Here is a 21247-nt window from a genome sequence, read left to right on the forward strand (position 1 = left end):
CCAGCTCTGCTGGCAGACAGGACTGTCCTGCAAGAAGCCGTCCAGAAGTTGGTGGAGGCACAGGTCATTGTGCCAGTACCACCTCATATGCAAAACAAAGGTTACTATTCAAACCTTTTCGTGGTACCGAAACCGGATGGTTCGGGCAGGCCCATTCTGAACTTAAAATCACTAAACCCCTTTCTGAGGGAGTTCAAGTTCAAAATTAAGTCTCTAAAGGGCAGTGATATCAGGTCTGGAGGAGGGGGAATTCCTGGTATCCCAGGATATCAAGGATGCGTACCTACACATTCCGATTTGGTTGCCGCATCAAGCTTATCTTTGATTCGCACTGTTGGACTGTCATTTTCAGTTCCAGGCCCTACCATTCGGCCTCTCCACAGCACTGAGGGTATTCACCAAGGTGATGGCTGAAATGATAATTCTCCTCCGCAGACAGGGGGTGAACATAATTCCATATCTGGACGATCTGCTGATAAAAGCATTGTCCAAGGAGAAGCTGTTACGGTCCATAGTTCTCATGACCCAGCTTCTCAGGGAACATGGCTGGATCCTGAATCTTCCAAAATCACATTTGGAACCAACCAGGAGGTTGTCCTTTCTGGGAATGATCCTCTACACGTAAGTGCAGAGGGTATTTCTTCCAGAGGAAAAAGCGTTGGTGATACAAACAATGGTCCGGGATGTCCTGAAGCCAACCCAGGTGTCGGTTCATCAGTTCATTCGCCTTCTGGGAAAGATGGTGGCCTCTTACGAGGCCCTGCAGTACGGAAGGTTTCACGCTCGGTCCTTCCAACTGGATCTCCTGGACAAGTGGTCGGGATCCCATCTACACATGCACCAGAGAATACGTCTGTCACCAAAGGTCAGGATTTCACTCCTCTGGTGGCTGCAACTGCCTCACCTTCTGGAGGACCGCAGGTTCGGGATTCAGGACTGGATCCTTCTAACCACGGATGCAAGTTTCCGGGGCTGGGGCACAGTCACTCAAGGGGAAACCTTCCAAGTAAGGTGGTCAAGTCTGGAAACCGGCCTGCCGATAAACATTCTGGACCTAAGAGCCATCTACAACGGTCTTCTTCAAGCGGCCCATCTTCTGAGAAATCGGGCCGTTCAAGTGCAGTCGGACAGTGTGACAACCGTGGCTTACATAAACCGACAGGGCGGAACGAAGAGCAGAGGTCACAAGAATCATCCTCTGGGCAAAAAAACATGCATTGGCGCTGTCAGCAATCTTCATTCCGGGAGTAGACAACTGGGAAGCGGACTTCCTCAGCAGACACGATCTCCATCCAGGAGAGTGGGGTCTCCATCCGGAGGTGTTCAAGGAGGTAACAGATCTTTGGGGCGTACCCCAGGTCGACATGATGGCCTCTCATCTCAACAAGAAGCTTCGGCGGTATTGTTCCAGGTCGAGGGATCCGCAAGCAGTGGCGGTGGACGCCCTAGTGACTCCGTGGGTGTCCCAGTCGGTTTACGTGTTTCCTCCACTTCCACTCCACCCAAGAGTTCTAAAGCTCATAAGGAGAAAAACGGGTCAAGCGATCCTCATTGCTCCAGACTGGGCAAGAAGGGCTTGGTACGCTGATCTTCTGGATCTACTGCAAGAAGAGCCGAGGCCTCTTCCTCTTCGGGAGGACCTGCTGCAGCAGGGGCCGTTCGCCTATCAAGACTTACCACGGCTACGTTTGACGGCATGGAGGTTAAACGCCTGATACTAGCTCGAAAGAGCATTCCGAACAAGGTTATTCCTACCCTGATAAAGGCTAGGAAAGGCGTAACGTCTAAACATTACCATCGAATTTGGAAAAAATATGTATCTTGGTGTGAGTCCCAAGAAATTTCCTGTGGTGGAGTTTCAAATGGAACGGTTTCTCCTCTCCTACAAGCCGGTGTGGATATGGGCCTGAAGTTGGGATCTGTGAAGGTCCAGATTTTGGCAATATCCATTTTCTTCCAGAAACAGTTGGCTGCCCTCCCTGAGGTTCAGACCTTTTTGAAGGGAGTTCTGCACATCCAACCTCCCTTTGTACCACCTACGGCGCCTTGGGACCTTAATGTGGTGTTGCAGTTCCTCCAATCGGACTGGTTCAAGCCTCTACAGGAGGTTGAGGTCAAATTTTTTACATGGAAGGCTGTCACATTGTTGGCCTTAGCTTCTGCTAGACGTGTGTCGGAGTTGGGGGCTTTGTCCTGTAAAAGCCCATACTTGATCTTCCACGAAGATAGAGCTGAGCTCCAGATGCGTCAGCAGTTTCTTCCGAAGGTTGTGTTGGCATTTCATATCAACCAACCTATTGTGGTGCCAGTGGCTACTGACTCCTCAATTTCATCAAAGTCCTTAGATGTTGTAAGGGCTCTGAAAATCTAGGTTACGAGGACTGTTCGTCACAGAAAATCGGACTCTCTGTTTGTCCTGTGTGATCCCTAAAAAATTGGGTGTCCAGCTTCTAAGCAGACGATCTCTCGCTGGATCAGGTTCACTATCCAGCATGAGTATTTTACAGCAGGATTGCAGTGTCCTACGACTGTCAAAGCCCACTCTACTCGTAAGGTGGGGTCTTCCTGGACGGCTGCCCGGGGTGTCTCGGCTTTACAACTTTGCCGAGCTGCAACTTGGTCTGGGTCGAACACGTTTGCAAAGTTCTACAAGTTCGATATTTTGGCCTCTGATTATCTGAAGTTCAGTCTATCAGTTCTGCAGAAGCCTCCGTGCTCTCCCTTCCGTTCTGGGAGCTTTGGTACATCCCCATGGTACTAATGTGGACCTCAGCATCCTCTAGGACGTAAGAGAAAATAGGATTTAGGTTACCTACCGGTAAATCCTTTTCTCGTAGTCCGTAGAGGATGCTGGGTGCACGTGCAGCGCTTCGTTTTCCTGCTATCGTTATTTGGTTCAGTACAACTTCGTTTTAGTTGAGTACTGTATTGTTACTTGGTAAGTAATGTTTCAGCGGTTGCTGAGTTTTCAAGCTAAGTTAGCTTGATGTACCTTGTATGTGTAAGCTGGTATGAATCTCGCCACTATCTGTGTTAAATCCTTCTTTCGAAGATGTCCGTCTCCTCGGGCACAGTTTCTAGACTGAGTCTGGTAGGAGGGGCATAGAGGGAGGAGCCAGCCCACACTCTCAAACTCTTAGAGTGCCAATGGCTCCTGGTGGACCCATCTATACCCCATGGTACTAATGTGGACCCCAGCATCCTCTACGGACTACGAAAAAAGGATTTGCCGGTAGGTAACCAAAATCCTATTTTAATATTAACACTGTCAAGCCGCATCTCTTCGTTATTTCGACTCTAAAGTATACATACTTATACCTAATGCACTACTGTTTTTGAGCTGAACTGATATTGAGATATGCCTGAATTAAGCTTTTTTTACATGTAGATTTTCCTGCATCATCAAATGTGTCCAACTACAGACGTGTCCTCCCTCTCCGTTGGTGCAGTCATGTTAAACAGCCCTTCTAGTTGCACCTACAGTAATTGTGAGCACGTTTACTAACGTCAAACATCTTTTTGCGCATTTTTTTCCTCTGGAAGCACTGTAACGTAGCATTTCATATGCAGATACAGCTGCAGTCGCACACAGAATGTAGGCATTCTGCAAATTATTTAAATCAGCTGGTGGCTCTCATGCTCTCATTACGTACGGAGGCAAGATGAGGAAGGACACTGTATTTAGAGTCCAGGTGACATACTTGTGTTAAGATGTTACTGCAATACCCACACTGACCGACAAGTTACTTTTATATTTTTGTGTAAACAAAGATATTTTGTTGTTATTATGGATCATAACTATTATATTTGATATGTACTGGTTAAAAGTATATAATCCGTTTAATCCCAAGAATTCAAGTTATTAAGTATAACTAGGTACATACTTTGACGTCTTCAGTAAAGCAAATAGCCAATATCCAAGCAGCTGCAGGGTCTATTCCACAGCTTAGTAGCAGGCCGGACCTATTCAGTCAGCGTTGCATCCTGGCACATAAAGCAGTTTTTTTTTCTGGCAGCCTCCGCAGCTGCAAGGAAAAATCTGCGTAATGCAGCCTCTGGGGTTTAACGTGTGGGGCAACCCATACATTCCATTATTTAAAGCAGAATCTATGGGTTACTGTGCGCTATCCGTGAGGTAAATGTAGAATAATTGAAATCCAGAGCTTTCCCCGTGTGGTACCCCGCGGCTAATTGGCAATGCCCCTTTATACCAGAACTGTTCCAGTGAAACTAAATGAATTGACTTTCAAGTTTACAAATCTGCAAAATATATCTTAACTCTCATTGGGTGGGATGTTCTACACATTGCATTGTAGATGCAATACATACCGCCACTTATCGGGTTATTAATAGCTGTATGTACCCAGAGTTGCTATTAGAATGACAAAGGACAGTTCTTCTGCTAAGAGTTGTCAATTGCGATACTAGGACTTCCGGGTTTATGACCCTTAAGTCCTTCTATGGATGCCGCAGTAGACACTGGGAAGGATCCGATTGGATTCCTCTCGAGGTAAATGCAAAGAGAAGGCCATAGGCTTCTGTTAGGTCCAAGCTCCGGAAAGTATCACATTCTGAAGCTTGGTACATATGGGAAATGTGTCCAAAACGCCTAAAATAACAGTTTTCAGATTTTTGCCCGCATTTTCCTTTTACTACATCCCGCCCATATTTACAAAGTTAATAATAATTCAATAATAATTGGTAACACACAGTTGTCTTTTTTTTTTTATTACCATGATTTAATAACACAGTAATTTTACTTTTTACATTTTTTTGCCAGATTTGTTTATTTATGGTTTAAGTATTTAACTGCTTTTATTTTCTCTGGTGCAACTTTTTTTTGTATGCAAAAACTGTAATGTTGCGATTAAATAAACTTGATTTTCTGTCTCACCATGTTCATATATAATTCCAACGTTTAGGTCGCTTGGACAATAACGTGTTTTCATTCTTCTTAGGATTCTCCAGCAAGTGGACCAAGAGGTTTGTCTGTTCGGGACATTGTAACCCAAGTACAGGACTGCCCCATCAGTAATGTGGATGACTGGCATACATGTCTAACTGACATCTCAGTTAAGCCTCAGATTGGTTACTGCATGAGCGCTGCATCTCTCCAGCAACTACATTTCCCTAGCAGAGGTATAATTGCTTGTCTCACAGCAGTAAATAAAATAAAAGGCTATGCTAAAATTTATGTGTAGGACAGCTATGCCAACAATCACTACAGTCTGTCCCAAAATGGAGAGTAAATATACTTCTTCTACACCAGTTATGTTACTCCCTGGTTTCCTGTGATATAGGAGGGAATTTTATTTAAAAAAAATTAAATATATATATATATATATATATATATATATATACACAATGACAAAAAGAGGCGGCACTCAGAGTCTTGGAAACAGTGTCAAACTTGTATTAGGTGCGATCTACGTTTCGGGGACCAACTCCCCTTCGTCAGGATAACTGCACAAGTGGTACAAACAAACTTATATAACAGTGAACTTACCCCCATGTCAGAATCCCCACGCCCGTTCTCCTCTGGCCACGCCACTCAGGCTTCCGGCAGGCGTCACTGCTCACTCCGGCGAAACCGGAAGTGACGTCGCGGCTCCCTCCTGTGTGACCATGGAGACGCTAAACAATAACAAAAGCAAGTGTATGAACATCGTGTCTGGCAATAAGACTGTAGCGTAAACAGCAATACAGATAAAGTGCATCCACATAACGTGGCAATACATTAATCGTGTTAAATAATTCGAGTGCCGCCTCTTTTTGTCATTGTGTGTATCCTGGGGTGACCCCCCAGGGGAGGGCACCTGAGCAAGTCGGTCCTGCGGGATTTCTGGAGTGCCGGAGCATTTTTGTTGTTATATATATATATATATATATATATATATATGAGCAAAAGTGACAGCACTCAAAACCATAGGACTCAGTGGTGTCTGTGCTGGTGTCCCCCTCCTCGCACACAGCGCACCAGAGCCGTTGCCAGGGACGGCGCCGGCTTTGTTTACATTAACAATGACGCGACGGAGCTGGAGAGCCGGGGGAGCCGCATACAGGGCTTGTCCCGCCTCCCTCTCCTCCCATTGGATGCTGTTTTTTTTGCTGCTCTGGCGCCAATTTATGTTTATATCCCTGTGCTTTACACTGCTCGGATAGCCCCTGAGGAAGACCTGTATCGGTTGAAACAGCTGTTGGGCTGTGCCTGTATGTACACTTGTCGCCTTGATATAGAATAAATCTTCTTCGTTTTTCCATCTAAACCGTGAGTGCTGGCTTGTTTTGCTTTTTCCAATGAGCTGGAAAAGCGAGTGCCTATATATATATATATATATATATATATATACACACATATATATATATATATATATAATAAAAATTTACATGGACTTCTTTGCACTCTATAGTCCATAATGCTATATAGACTAACCCCTTTGTTGAAGAGGATGAGTTGGGCTCATCACCCTTATATATCTTTAAAACTGGGGATGACAAGTCCCACCCATCAACCACAGCAAAGTGCCCGTGCTACTTTATCTTCTCTGCAACGCAACTACAAATTCATGGTGGGGAGTCCAGAGGGTCAGGGGGCGGTCGCACTGACACCATTTTTTTATTTTATTTTTTTGCTTTAATATATTACCATAGTTGGGGGGAGATACTTTAAGTCCCTCTATCTCCCCAATTCTGACCCCTAGAAAGATTGGGGAGCAAATAATTTTCAAACTTTATTCCCCCATAGTGTGCTCTCCAGACAAAACTGTCTTTATTACAGAAAAATAATGGAGTCCAGTGGTGGGGGAAGATAGAGGCAGCACCGGGGTCTGTGACCCACAGTGTGGTAAACTGTCCCCCCGCTGGTGTTCTCAGGAAAGGGGGCACAGCCTCACGGGAGTCCCTGCATTTTTTGCAAGCAGGAACATAGCCCCATGGAGAGCATGCATGGCCTCGCGGGAAGCCTACATTACATTACTACGGAGCATGCCCAGCAGTCCCCCCGGAGATGCTGTGCTGTCCCCGGAGACTTTTTGTGCACTCCTGGCTAATCTTCAGTGATAGGAGCCAAGCGCTGCATGAGAATGTCATAGTGCTCCCTGCCATTGCGGAGGACTCGGGGGCATCTATTTTAGAAAGAGGGAGTTCCGTCTTTCTCTTACATCCATGGGGTATACTGGGATGTGTTCTACAGTCTGATCACATATGATCACCAGACAACGTCACCTTGCGCAAGATTTCTGAGATTTTGGCATGTTTCAAGTCATAATAAAATGCAAATAGACACACATTAACGAAAATTCTGTCTGAATTAATCTTGATGGCATGCAAATAGTCATGCCAATTTTTAATAAAAAAAAAAAAAATCAATATTTTGATACTGTCAATCGTACAGGTCTCCAAATGTAATAGCCAGCAAAGCAAGCTGTTGCACTATAGCCGGGGGGGATACACCACATGGAGCCCCCTCCACCATAGGCCATCATGACAGGGTTTGTATCCATAGATACATGGGACACACAGAAAAATTGTGGTTCCCCCTTTCCCTAGCAACAACCAGTCCTGTGCTGATAGCACTAGGGCTTTTATCTACACATATGGCTAGTGGTTGTGGGATTAATAATTGGTTGTAAAAGAAAAAAGTTTTTAATATTCTTCCTTACTGGTTGTTGACAGCAGATCTGTTGACGCATGCTGGTACTTTGAGTACTGTATCTAATAAAAATGCTGGCACCTGTAGTGCACCTGTAATTATAAATACCACAAGACTGGAATCGCACATCTTTACTACTTCCCAGGACTCCTCATTCACAAATGTATTACTCTATTAAATCATTTGAGATGGGAACTCTTTTTCCGTGAAGGCATCTCATTCATTTAGCAAATTAAAAAAGCATAATGGGGCTGATAAAGATGTGATTTTTCTTGTGATTGCTGTTGCTGTATTTTGCCATTCGCAATTGCGATTATATGGGCAGAAGCTAACCTGAGCATAGGGACACCCACTGCAGTCGCATAATTTCCGTCCAACGGCATATAAATGCTGATACATCGGTACCATCGTCACAAATGGGGTCATGTTGCAGAGTCTGAGTGATTCTGTAGATGTGCAGGCTGAGGTACTCTCCTGGGACGTAGAGGGCTCTCTAGTAGCAAGTAAGATCACAACTAATTTATGTACGCCCAGGAAACACCATCTGAACGGCCATGAGAGGCCTGCGTTTTTCCGACCACTCCCCGTTCCCGCCTCCAAACACTGTCTGTCACTCACTTTGCAATTAAATCCATGGTGCGACCGCCATAGCAATTCATTCGCTGCATGTGCACATTGCGGTTCAGTCCTATGCTCACTAAGAAGAGAGAGACCGATTTGCGTACAATAGCCGCTTTGCGACTATTAAATTAGTATGAAATTAGTATCTGAATTAAGCCCAATGTGCAGGGCTTGATAGACACTTCCGAGGCCCAGATGATAATGGCAGGTCACTCGCATGCACTGCCCTAGGGGGTTAAGTATTTTTGACCAGCGGAAAGAATGCTGATCTTTGAAATCCCGACAGGGAAGTGGTAACTGTTATCATTTCTCCCCTAACCCTCCCTTCCCACAGCCTAACCCTTACCTACCCCCCTTATTGCCTAAAGCTAACCTTCCCCGGTGGGAAGGTTAGCACAAGGCATCTATTCACATGGAGCGGAGGGATTGGTTGAAGCCCAGCATGCCTGTAAGTGCTGGGCACTCCCCTAAGAGTCCAAGAGTGACACTGATGGGGCCACGCCCCAATCTCCTGCTGTTCACACCCTGTTTTCAGGCATGTGTAATAATCCCATATCCACACCTCAGCGCTCTGCCCGCATCCTAGTGAGAACACTAAATATAGTGTAATATTTTGTAGGTTTATTCTATTTGTGGGCTTACAGTATGTCTTTTTCTTGAAGGATTCCTGCAGTTGGCCTCCACAAGTGCAAGCATGGTCAGTGGTGGCTCCCTGAGGAGGCTCTGCTAGTTGCTACAGTGTATACACACACACACAATTTCACTTCCAGGTCAGGGGGCATAGGCTTCTTTGGCACCTGAAAATAGCATGAAAAACCTCCAAACTGCTTTGTTGCTCCCTACTCCAAACTGCTTTGTTGCTCTTTGTGCACTGTCTGTGGGATATTCAAGTGCTAGCCTGAGCCAACCTCAGAAAGCTGAAGCGTATCCATTCTAGATGAGCCCTTAACTAATGCCGCATACACACAGTGCGACCCGTGCGGTGGACTATATTGACACTGGAGGCATGAGCCTCCGGTATAGACGGTATTGGCCCTGCCTGCACCCACTATATTTCCTTGCTATTCTAATCCCGTGGGACCACGCATCGGCATTGCAAGGTGCATACACATGGTGCGATATGCACTATATTTCTCTATCGTCCTAAGTGGATGCTGGGGTTCCTGAAAGGACCATGGGGAATAGCGGCTCCGCAGGAGACAGGGCACAAAAAAGTAAAGCTTTTACCAGATCAGGTGGTGTGCACTGGCTCCTCCCCCTATGACCCTCCTCCAGACTCCAGTTAGATTTTGTGCCCGAACGAGAAGGGTGCAATCTAGGTGGCTCTCCTAAAGAGCTGCTTAGAGAAAGTTTAGCTTAGGTTTTTTACTTTACAGTGAGTCCTGCTGGCAACAGGATCACTGCAACGAGGGACTTAGGGGAGAAGTAGTGAACTCACCTGCGTGCAGAGTGGATTTGCTGCTTGGCTACTGGACACTAGCTCCAGAGGGACGATCACAGGTACAGCCTGGATGGTCACCGGAGCCGCGCCGCCGGCCCCCTTGCAGACGCTGAAGAGAGAAGAGGTCCAAAATCGGCAGCTGAAGACTCCTGAGTCTTCATAAAGGTAGCGCACAGCACTGCAGCTGTGCGCCATTTTCCTCTCAGCACACTTCACACAACAGTCACTGAGGGTGCAGAGCGCTGGGGGGGGCGCTCTGAGAGGCAAATAAAAACCTTATTAGAGGCAAAAAATACCTCACATATAGCCCACAGAGGCTATATGGAGATATTTAACCCCTGCCTAACTTCAAAAATAGCGGGAGACGAGCCCGCCGAAAAAGGGGCGGGGCCTATCTCCTCAGCACACAGCGCCATTTTCTCTCACAGAAAAGCTGGAGAGAAGGCTCCCAGGCTCTCCCCTGCACTGCACTACAGAAACAGGGTTAAAACAGAGAGGGGGGGCACTGATTTTGGCGATATTGTATATATATAAAAGATGCTATAAGGGAGAAACACTTATATAAGGTTGTCCCTATATAATTATAGCGTTTTTGGTGTGTGCTGGCAGACTCTCCCTCTGTCTCCCCAAAGGGCTAGTGGGTCCTGTCCTCTGTCAGAGCATTCCCGGTGTGTGTGCTGTGTGTCGGTACGTGTGTGTCGACATGTATGAGGACGATGTTGGTGAGGAGGCGGAGAAATTGCCTGTAATGGTGATGTCACTCTCTAGGGAGTCGACACCGGAATGGATGGCTTATTTAGAGAATTACGTGAGAATGTCAACACGCTGCAAGGTCGGTTGACGACATGAGACGGCCGACAATCTATTAGGACCGGTCCAGGCGTCTCAGAAACACCGTCAGGGGTTTTAAAAACGCCCATTTACCTCAGTCGGTCGACACAGACACAGACACGGACACTGAATACAGTGTCGACGGTGAATAAACAAACGTATTTCTCATTAGGGCCACACGTTAAGGGCAATGAAGGAGGTGTTACGTGTTTCTGATACTACAAGTACCACAAGAAAGGGTATTATGTGGGAGTGAAAAAACTACCTGTAGTTTTTCCTGAATCAGATAAAATAAAATGAAGTGTGTGATGATGCGTAGGGTTACCCCGATAGCAAATATTGGCGTTATACCCTTTCCCGCCAGAAATTAGGGTACGTTGGGAAACACCCCTTAGGGTGATAAGGCGCTCACACGCTTATCAAGTGGCGTTACCGTCTCCAGATACGGCCGCCCTCAAGGAGCCAGCTGATAGGAAGCTGGAAAAATATCCTAAAAAGTATATACACACATACGGTGGTTATACTGCGACCAGCGATCGCCATCAGCCTGGAGATGCAGTGCTGGGTTGGCTTGGTCGGATTCCCTGACTGAAAATATTTTATTCATGTAGAGCATTTAATAGGATGCATTCTATATATATGTATGTGAGATGCACAGAGGGATATTTGCTCTCTGGCATCAAGATAAGTGCGTTGTCCATATCTCCCAGAAGATGTCAGGGACACGACAGTGGTCAGGTGATACAGATCCCATACGGCAGATGGAAGTATTGCTGTATAAAGGGAAGGAGTTATTTGGGGGTCGGTCCATCGGACCTGGGGACCACAGCAACAGCTGGGATATCCAACCTTTTTTACCCCAAGTTACATCTCAGCTAAAAAAGACACCGTCTTTTCAGCCTCAATCTTTCCTTTCCCATGAGGGCATGCAGGCAAAAGGCCAGTCATATCTGCCCAGACATAGAGGTAAGGGAAGTAGACTGCAGCAGGCAGCCCTTTCCCAGGAAAAGAAGCCCTCCACCGCGTCTGCCAAGTCCTCAGCATGACGCTGGGGCCGTGCAAGCGGACTCAAGGTGGGGGGGTAGTCTCAAGAGTCTCAGGGCGCAGTGGGATCACTCGCAAGTTGACCCCTAGATCGTACGAGTATTATCCCAGGGGTAAAGATTGGAGAGTCGAGACATCTTCTCCTCGCAGGTTCCTGAAGTCTGCTTTACCAACGGCTCCCTCCGACAGGGAGGCAGCATTGGAAACAATTCACAAGCTGTATATCCAGCAGGTGATAATCAAAGTACCCCTCCTACGACAAGGAAAAGGGTATTATTTTTCCACACTATATTGTGGTACTGAAGCCAGACGGCTTGGTGACACATAGTCTAAATCTAAAATGTTTTGAACACTTACATAAAAGGTTCAAATCGAGATAAAGTCACTCAGAGCAGTGATAGCGAACCGGAAAAAAGGGGACTATATGGTGTCCCTGGACATCAAGGATTACCTCCATGTCCAAATTTTGTCCTTCTCATCAAGGGTACCTCTGGTTCGTGGTACAGAACTGTCAATATCAGTTTCAGACGATGCCGTTTGAATTATCCACGGCACCCCGGGCCTTTTTACCAAGGTAATGGCCGAAAAGATGTTTCTTCAAAGAAAAAAGGCATCTAAATTATCCCTTACTTGCACGACCTAAAAAGGGCAAGTTCCAGAGAACAGTTGGAGGTCGGAAGAGCACTATCTAAAGTAGTTCTTCGACGGCACGACTGGATTCTAAATATTCCAGGAATCGTAGCTGTTTTCCGACGATACGTCTGCTGTTCCTAGGGATGATTCTGGACACGGTTCAGAAAAAGGTTTTTCTTCCCGAGGAAAAAGCCAAGGAGTTATCCGACCTGTCAGGAACCTCCTAAAACCAGGAAAGGTGTCTGTACATCAATGCACAAGAGTCCTGGGAAAAATGGTGGCTTTTTACGAAGCAATTCCATTCGGCAGATTCCATGCAAGAATTTTCCAAAGGGATCTGTTGGACAAATGGTCAGGGTCGCATCCTCAGATGCACCTGCGAATAACCCTGTCGCCAAGGACAAGGGTATATCTTCTGTGGTGGTTGCAAAAGGCTCATCTATTGGAGGGCCGCAGATTCGGCATACAGGATTTGATCCTGGTGACCACGGACGCCAGCCTGAGAGGTTGGGGAGCAGTCACACAAGGAAGAAACTTCCAGGGGGTATGGACGAACCTGGAAAAGTCTCTTCACATAAACATTCTGGTACTAAGAGCAATCTAAAATGCTCTAAGCCAGGCGGAACCACTCCTGCAAGGAAAACCGGTGTTGATTCAGTCGGACAACATCACGGCGGTCGCCCATGTAAACAGACAGGGCGGCACAAGAAGCAGGAGTGCAATGGCAGAAGCTGCCAAGATTCTTCGCTGGGCGGAGAATCACGTAATAGCACTGTCAGCAGTGTTCTTCCCGGGCGTGGACAACTGGGAAGCAGACTTCCTCAGCAGACACGATATTCACCCGGGAGAGGGGGGTCTTCATCCAGAAGTCTTCCACATGCTAATAAACTGTTGGGAAAGACCAATGGTAGACATGATGGCGTCTCGCCTCAACAAGAAACTGGACAAGTATTGCGCCAGGTCAAGAGATCCACAGGCAATAGCTGTGGACGCACTGGTAACACCTTGGGTGTACAAATCAGTATATGTGTTTCTCTATCGTCCTAGTGGATGCTGGGGTTCCTGAAAGGACCATGGGGAATAGCGGCTCCGCAGGAGACAGGGCACAAAAAGTAAAGCTTTAGGATCAGGTGGTGTGCACTGGCTCCTCCCCCTATGACCCTCCTCCAAGCCAGTTAGATTTTGTGCCCGGCCGAGAAGGGTGCAATTCTAGGTGGCTCTCCTAAAGAGCTGCTTAGAAAAGTTTAGTTTTAGGTTTTTTTACTTTACAGTGAGTCCTGCTGGCAACAGGATCACTGCAACGAGGGACTTAGGGGAGAAGAAGTGAACTCACCTGCGTGCAGGATGGATTGGCTTCTTGGCTACTGGACATCAGCTCCAGAGGGACGATCACAGGTACAGCCTGGATGGTCACCGGAGCCTTGCCGCCGGCCCCCTTGCAGATGCTGAAGTAAGAAGAGGTCCAGAATCGGCGGCAGAAGACTCCTCAGTCTTCTAAAGGTAGCGCACAGCACTGCAGCTGTGCGCCATTTCCCTCTCAGCACACTTCACACGGCAGTCACTGAGGGTGCAGGGCGCTGGGAGGGGGGCGCCCTGGGAGGCAAATGAATACCTATTTTGGCTAAAAATACCTCACATATAGCCTCCGGAGGCTATATGGAGATATTTAACCCCTGCCAGAATCCGTTAAGAGCGGGAGACGAGGCCGCCGAAAAAGGGGCGGGGCCTATCTCCTCAGCACACAGCGCCATTTTCCCTCACAGAAAGGCTGGAGGGAAGGCTCCCAGGCTCTCCCCTGCACTGCACTACAGAAACAGGGTTAAAACAGAGAGGGGGGGCACTAATTTGGCGATATGCTTATATATATATTAAGATGCTATAAGGGAAAACACTTATATAAGGTTGTCCCTATATAATTATAGCGTTTTTGGTGTGTGCTGGCAAACTCTCCCTCTGTCTCTCCAAAGGGCTAGTGGGTCCTGTCCTCTATCAGAGCATTCCCTGTGTGTGTGCTGTGTGTCGGTACGTGTGTGTCGACAGGTAGGAGGACGATGTTGGTGAGGAGGCGGAGCAATTGCCTGTAATGGTGATGTCACTCTCTAGGGAGTCGACACCGGAATGGATGGCTTATTTAGGAAATTACGTGATAATGTCAACACGCTGCAAGGTCGGTTGACGACATGAGACGGCCGACAAACAATTAGTACGGTCCAGACGTCTCAAAAACACCGTCAAGGGTTTTTAAAACGCCCGTTTACTTTAGTCGGTCGACACAGACACAGACAGGGACACTGAATCCAGTGTCGACGGTGAATAAACAAACGTATTCCTTATTAGGGCCACACGTTAAAGGCAATGAAGGAGGTGTTACGTATTTCTGATACTACAAGTACCACAAAAGAGGGTATTATGTGGGATGTGAAAAAACTACCATAGTTTTTCCTGAATCAGATAAATTAAATGAAGTGTGTGATGATGCGTGGGTTCCCCCCGATAGAAAATATGGGCGGTATACCCTTTCCCGCCAGAAGTTAGGGCGCGTTGGGAAACACCCTTTAAGGTGGATAAGGCGCTCACACGCTTATCAAAACAAGTGGCGGTACCGTCTATAGATAGGGCCGTCCTCAAGGACCAGCTGACAAGGCTGGAAAATATAATAAAAAGTATATACACACATACTGGTGTTATACTGCGGCCAGCGATCGCCTCAGCCTGGATGTGCAGAGCTAGGGTGGCTTGGTCGGATTCCCTGACTAAAAATATTGATACCCTTGACAGGGACAGTATTTTATTGACTATAGAGCATTTCTATATATGCGAGATGCACAGAGGGATATTTGCACTCTGGCATCATGAATAAACGCGATGTCCATAACTGCCAGAAGATGTTATGGACACGACAGTGGTCAGGTGATGCAGATTCCAAACGGCACAGTATGGCCGTATACAGGAAGAGGACTTGTTTGGGGTCGGTCCATCGGACCTGGTGGTTACGGCAACTGCTGGAAAATCCACCGTTTTTTACCCTAAGTCACATCTCTGCAGAAAAAGACACCGTCTTTTCAGCCTCAGTCCTCTCGTCCCTATAAGATCATATCTGCCCAGGGATAGAGGAAAGGGAAGAAGACTGCAGCAGGCAGCCCATTCCCAGGAACAGAAGCGTTCCACCGCGTCTGACAAGTTCTCAGCATGGCGCTGAGACCGTACAGGACCCCTGGATCCTACAAGTAGTATCCCGGGGGTACAGATGGGAATGTCGAGACGTTTCCCCTTCGCAGGCTCCTGAAGTCTGCTTTACCAAGTCTCCCTCCGACAAGGAGGTAGTATGGGAAAAAATTCACAAGCTGTATTCCCAGCAGGTGATAATTAAATTACCCCTACTACTACAGAAAAGGGGTATTATTCCACACTATATTGTGGTACTGAAGCCAGAAGGCTAGGTGAGACTTATTCTAAAAATTTGTTTTTGAACACTTACAAAGGTTCAAATTAAGATGAAGTCACTCAGAGCAGTGATAACGAACCAGGAATAAGGGGACTATATAGTGTCCCGGGACATCAGGGATGCTTACCTCTATGTCCCAAATTTGCCCTTCTCACTAAGGGTACCTCAGGTTCGTGGTGCAGAACTGTCACTATCAGTTTCAGACGCTGCCGTTTGGATTGTCCACGGCACCCTGGGGTCTTTACCAAGGTAATGGCCGAATTGATGATTCTTCTTCGAAGAAAAGGCGTCTTAATTATCCCTTACTTGGACGATCTCCTGATAGGGGCATAGTCCAGGGAACAGTTGGAGGTCGGAGTAGCACTATCTCGGATACTGCTACAATCAGCACGGGTGGATTCTAAATATTCCAAAATCGCAGCTGATCCCGACGACACGGCTGCTGTGCCTAGGGATGATTCTGGACACAGTCCAGAAAAAGGTGTTTCTCCCGGAAGAGAAAGCCAGGGAGTTATCCGAGCAAGTCAGGAACCTCCTAAAAACAGTGCATCATTGCACAAGGGTCCTGGTAAAAATGGTGGCTTCCTACGAAGCAATTCCATTCGGCAGATTTCACGTAAGAACTTTTCAGTGGGATCTGCTGGACAAATGGTCCGGATCGCATCTTCAGATGCATCAGCGGATAACCCAATATCCAAGGACAAGGGTGTCTCTCCTGTGGTGGTTATAGAGTGCTCATCTTCTAGAGGGCAGCAGATTCGGCATTCAGGATTGGATGCTGGTAACCACGGAGCCCAGCCTGAGAGGCTGGGGAGCAGTCACACAAGGAAAAAATTTCCAGGGAGTGTGATCAAGTATGGAGACTTTTCTCCACATAAATATACTGGAGCTAAGGGTAAATTTATAATGCTCTAAGCTTAGCAAGACCTCTGCTTCAAGGTCAGCCGGTATTGATCCAGTGGGAAAAACATCACGGCAGTCGCCCACGTAAACAGACAGGGCGACACAAGAAGCAGGAGGGCAATGGCAGAAACTGCAAGGACTTTTCGCTGGGCGGAAAATCATGTGATAACACTGTCAGCAGTTTTTCATCCCGGGAATGGAAACTGGGAAGCAGACTTCCTCAGCACGACCTCCACCCGGGAGAGTGGAAACTTCATTGAGAAGTTTTTTCCACATGATTGTAAACCGTTGGGAAATACCAAAGGTGGACATGATGGCGTCCCGTCTGAACAAAAAACGGGACAGGTATTGCGCCAGGTCAAGAGACCCTCAGGCAATAGATGTGGACGTTCTGGTAACACCGTGGGTGTACCAGTCGGTGTATGTGTTCCCTCCTCTGCTTCTCATACCTAAGGTGCTGAGAATTATAAGACGTAGAGGAGTAAGAACTATACTCATGGCTCCGGATTGGCCAAGAAGGACTTGGTACCCGGAACTTCAAGAGATGCTTACAGAGGTCTTATGGCCTCTGCCGCTAAGAAGGGACTTGCTTCAGCAAGTACCATGTCTGTTCCAAGACTTACCGCAGCTGCGTTTGTCGGCATGGCGATGGAAAGCCGGATCCTAAGGGAAAAAAGGCATTCCGGAAGAGGTCATTCCTACCCTGGTCAAAGCCAGAAAGGAGGTGACCGCACAACATTATCACCACGTGTGGCAAAAATATGTTGCGTGGTGTGAGGCCAGGAAGGCCCCACAAAGAAATTTCAACTCGGTCGTTTCCTGCATTTCCTGCAAACAGGAGTGTCTATGGGCCTCAAATTGGGGTCCATTAAGGTTCAAATTCGGCCCTGTAAATTTTCTTCCAGAAAGAATTGGCTTCAGTTCCTGAAGTCCAGAAGTTTGTCAAGGGAGTATTGCATATACAAACCCCTTTTTTGTGCCTCCAGTGGCACTGTGGGATCTCAACGTAGTTCTGGGATTCCTCAAATCACATTGGTTTAAAACCAGTCAAATATGTGGATTTGAAGCATCTCACATAAAAAGTGACCATGCTCTTGGCCCTGGCCTGGACCAGGCGAGTGTCAAATTGGTGGTTTTTTCTCAAAAAAGCCCATATCTGTTTGTCCATTCGGACAGGGCAGAGCTGCGGACTCGTCCCCAGTTCTCTCCCTAAGGTGGTGTCAGTGTTTCACCTGAACCAGCTTATTGTGGTGCCTTGCACCTACTAGGGACTTGGAGGACTCCAAGTTGCTAGGAGTTGTCAGGGCCCTGAAAATATGTTCCAGGACAGCTGGAGTCAGAAAATCTGACTCGCTGTTTATACTGTATGCACCCAACAAGTTGGGTGCGCCTGCTTCTAAGCAGGCGATTGCTCGTTGGATTTGTAACACAATTCAACTTGCACATTCTGAGGCAGGCCTGCCACAGTCTAAATCGGTTAAGGCCCATTCCACAAGGAAGGTGGGCTCATCTTGGGCGGCTGCCCGAGAGGTCTCGGCATTACAACTCTGCCGAGCAGCTACGTGGTCAGGGGAGAACACGTTTGTAAAATTCTACAAATTTGATATCCTGGCAAAAGAGGACCTGGAGTTCTCTCATTCGGTGCTGCAGAGTCATCCGCACTCTCCCGCCCGTTTGGGAGCTTTGGTATAATCCCCATGGTCCTTTCAGGAACCCCAGCATCCACTAGGACGATAGAGAAAATAAGAATTTACTTACCGATAATTCTATTTCTCGGAGTCCGTAGTGGATGCTGGGCGCCCATCCCAAGTGCGGATTATCTGCAATACTTGTACATAGTTACAAAAATCGGGTTATTATTGTTGTGAGCCATCTTTTCAGAGGCTCCGCTGTTATCATACTGTTAACTGGGTTTAGATCACAAGTTGTACGGTGTGATTGGTGTGGCTGGTATGAGTCTTACCCGGGATTCATAATTCCTCCCTTATTGTGTACGCTCGTCCGGGCACAGTACCTAACTGGCTTGGAGGAGGGTCATAGGGGGAGGAGCCAGTGCACACCACCTGATCCTAAAGCTTTACTTTTTGTGCCCTGTCTCCTGCGGAGCCGCTATTCCCCATGGTCCTTTCAGGAACCCCAGCATCCACTACGGACTCCGAGAAATAGAATTATCGGTAAGTAAATTCTTATTTTCCTCCTCTGCCTCTCATACCAAAGGTATTGAAGATTATACGGTGAGGAGGAGTAAGAACAATACTAGTGGCTCCGGATTGGCCAAGAAGGACTTGGTACCCGGAACTTCAAGAGTTGGTCACGGACGACCCGTGCCCTCTACTTCTGAGAAGGGACCTGCTACAACAGGGTCCCTGTCTCTTTCAAGACTTACCGCGGCTGCGTTTGACGGCATGGCGGTTGAACGCCAGATCCTAAAAGGGAAAGGCATTCCAGAAGAAGTCATTCCTACCTTGATTAAGGCAAGGAAGGAAGTCACCGCGAAACATTATCACCGCATTTGGCGAAAATATGTCGCGTGGTGCGAGGATCGGAGTGTTCCGACGGAGGAATTTCAACTGGGTCGTTTCCTACATTTCCTACAATCAGGATTGTCTATGGGTCTCAAATTGAGATCTATTAAGGTTCAAATTTCGGCCCTGTCAATATTCTTCCAAAAAGAATTGGCCTCAGTTCCTGAGGTACAGACTTTTGTTAAAGGAGTACTGCATATACAGCCTCCTGTGGTGCCTCCGGTGGCACCGTGGGATCTAAATGTAGTTTTAGATTTCCTCAAATCCCATTGGTTTGAACCATTGAAAAAGGTGGATTTTAAATATCTCACATGGAAAGTGACTATGTTACTGGCCCTGGCTTCCGCCAGGAGAGTATCTGAATTGGCGGCTTTATCTTATAAAAGCCCTTATCTAATCTTCCATTCGGATAGGGCAGAACTGAGGACTCGTCCGCATTTTCTCCCTAAGGTGGTATCAGCGTTTCACCTGAACCAACCTATTGTGGTACCTGCGGCCACTGGCGACTTGGAGGACTCCAAGTTGTTGGACGTTGTCAGAGCCTTAAAAATATACATTTCAAGGACGGCTGAAGTCAGAAAATCTGACTCGCTGTTGATACTATATGCACCCAACAAGTTGGGTGCCCCTGCTTCTAAGCAGACGATTGCTCGTTGGATTTGTAACACAATTCAACTTGCTCATTCTGTGGCAGGCCTGCCACAGCCTAAATCTGTTAAGGCCCATTCCACAAGGAAGGTGGGCTCATCTTGGGCGGCTGCCCGAGGGGTCTCGGCATTACAATTCTGCCGAGCAGCTACGTGGTCGGGGGAAAACACGTTTGTAAAATTCTACAAATTTGATACCCTGGCAAAAGAGGACTTGGAATTCTCTCATTCGGTGCTGCAGAGTCATCCGCACTCTCCCGCCCGTTTGGGAGCTTTGGTATAATCCCCATGGTCCTTTCAGGAACCCCAGCATCCACTTAGGACGATAGAGAAAATAAGAATTTACTTACCGATAATTCTATTTCTCGGAGTCCGTAGTGGATGCTGGGCGCCCATCCCAAGTGCGGATTATCTGCAATACTGTACATAGTTATTGTTAACAAATTCGGGTTATATTGTTAAGGAGCCATCTTTAAGAGGCTCTTTCTGTTATCATACTGTTAACTGGGTTTAGATCACAAGTTGTACGGTGTGATTGGTGTGGCTGGTATGAGTCTTACCCGGGATTCAAATTGCCTCCCTTATTGTGTACGCTCGTCCGGGCACAGTACCTAACTGGAGTCTGGAGGAGGGTCATAGGGGGAGGAGCCAGTGCACACCACCTGATCTGGTAAAAGCTTTACTTTTTTGTGCCCTGTCTCCTGCGGAGCCGCTATTCCCCATGGTCCTTTCAGGAACCCCAGCATCCACTACGGACTCCGAGAAATAGAATTATCGGTAAGTAAATTCTTATTTTACTTCCGATATGGACTATATAGTCCACATCGGAAGTAAAATTGCACCGTGTGTATGCACCTTTGTACAAAAATACCAATTACCATTGCTCATCCTCCTGAACTGTCTGCGGAGTAAATATCTGGGATGTTGAGAAGACCCCAGGTCATAAACCTGAATGTCCTCCTCAAACATATCATTTAAACCATGAGGATTGATGACACACCAACTCCTTCCTCTCTAAGATCACCTTTTTTAGGATCATCAGCATAAAGAAATGGTTTAAGTCAACAGGGTTATTAAGGAACTCATTAATAAGCAATGGGAACCACAAGACAGATGTCTGCCTACTCAGAAGAGACTCAAGGTTGCGTTTCAGCCAGCATTACTATTCCATTAGAGGATGTTTTCCAGTGTAAAGATCCAGATGTTTCTGGACACTGCATATTTTCTTAGGGACTATGCAGAAATCTGGTGGGCCTGTGATCTTCGTCCCATTGTCGCTAGCATTATGTACTGGTAAACTGCTTAAAGATAAAATTGCAGACATCTACTTAAATATTGATGTGGGGGATTGATAATTTATACGGAGCTACAGTACATGATGCACTACTACCATTTCTGCCAGAAGCATGGCTTCAGTGGTAATCACTAGTAAAGCTCTCTGGCTTTATCCTTGGGTGTCAGACACACAATCAAAGGTTTGTTTTGCCAAGTCCCAGGTGCAATGTC

At 47.0% G+C, this 21247-nt stretch overlaps 1 protein-coding gene across 3 annotated transcripts in view; it reads left to right on the top strand.

Moving 5' to 3' along the window:
- The window catches only part of MBTPS2 (membrane bound transcription factor peptidase, site 2), a 354709-nt gene that overhangs the window by 256974 nt on the left and 76488 nt on the right, over positions 1–21247 (top strand). For all 3 annotated transcript variants that reach the window (XM_063955767.1, XM_063955765.1, XM_063955766.1), the window contains exon 7: positions 4959–5139. In XM_063955767.1, coding sequence (XP_063811837.1) covers positions 4959–5139 — 181 coding nt within the window. The remainder of the gene's footprint in view (positions 1–4958; positions 5140–21247) is intronic.

This window comes from Pseudophryne corroboree, chromosome 2, assembly GCF_028390025.1.
Source record: "Pseudophryne corroboree isolate aPseCor3 chromosome 2, aPseCor3.hap2, whole genome shotgun sequence".
Classification (NCBI taxonomy): Eukaryota; Metazoa; Chordata; class Amphibia; order Anura; family Myobatrachidae; genus Pseudophryne; species Pseudophryne corroboree.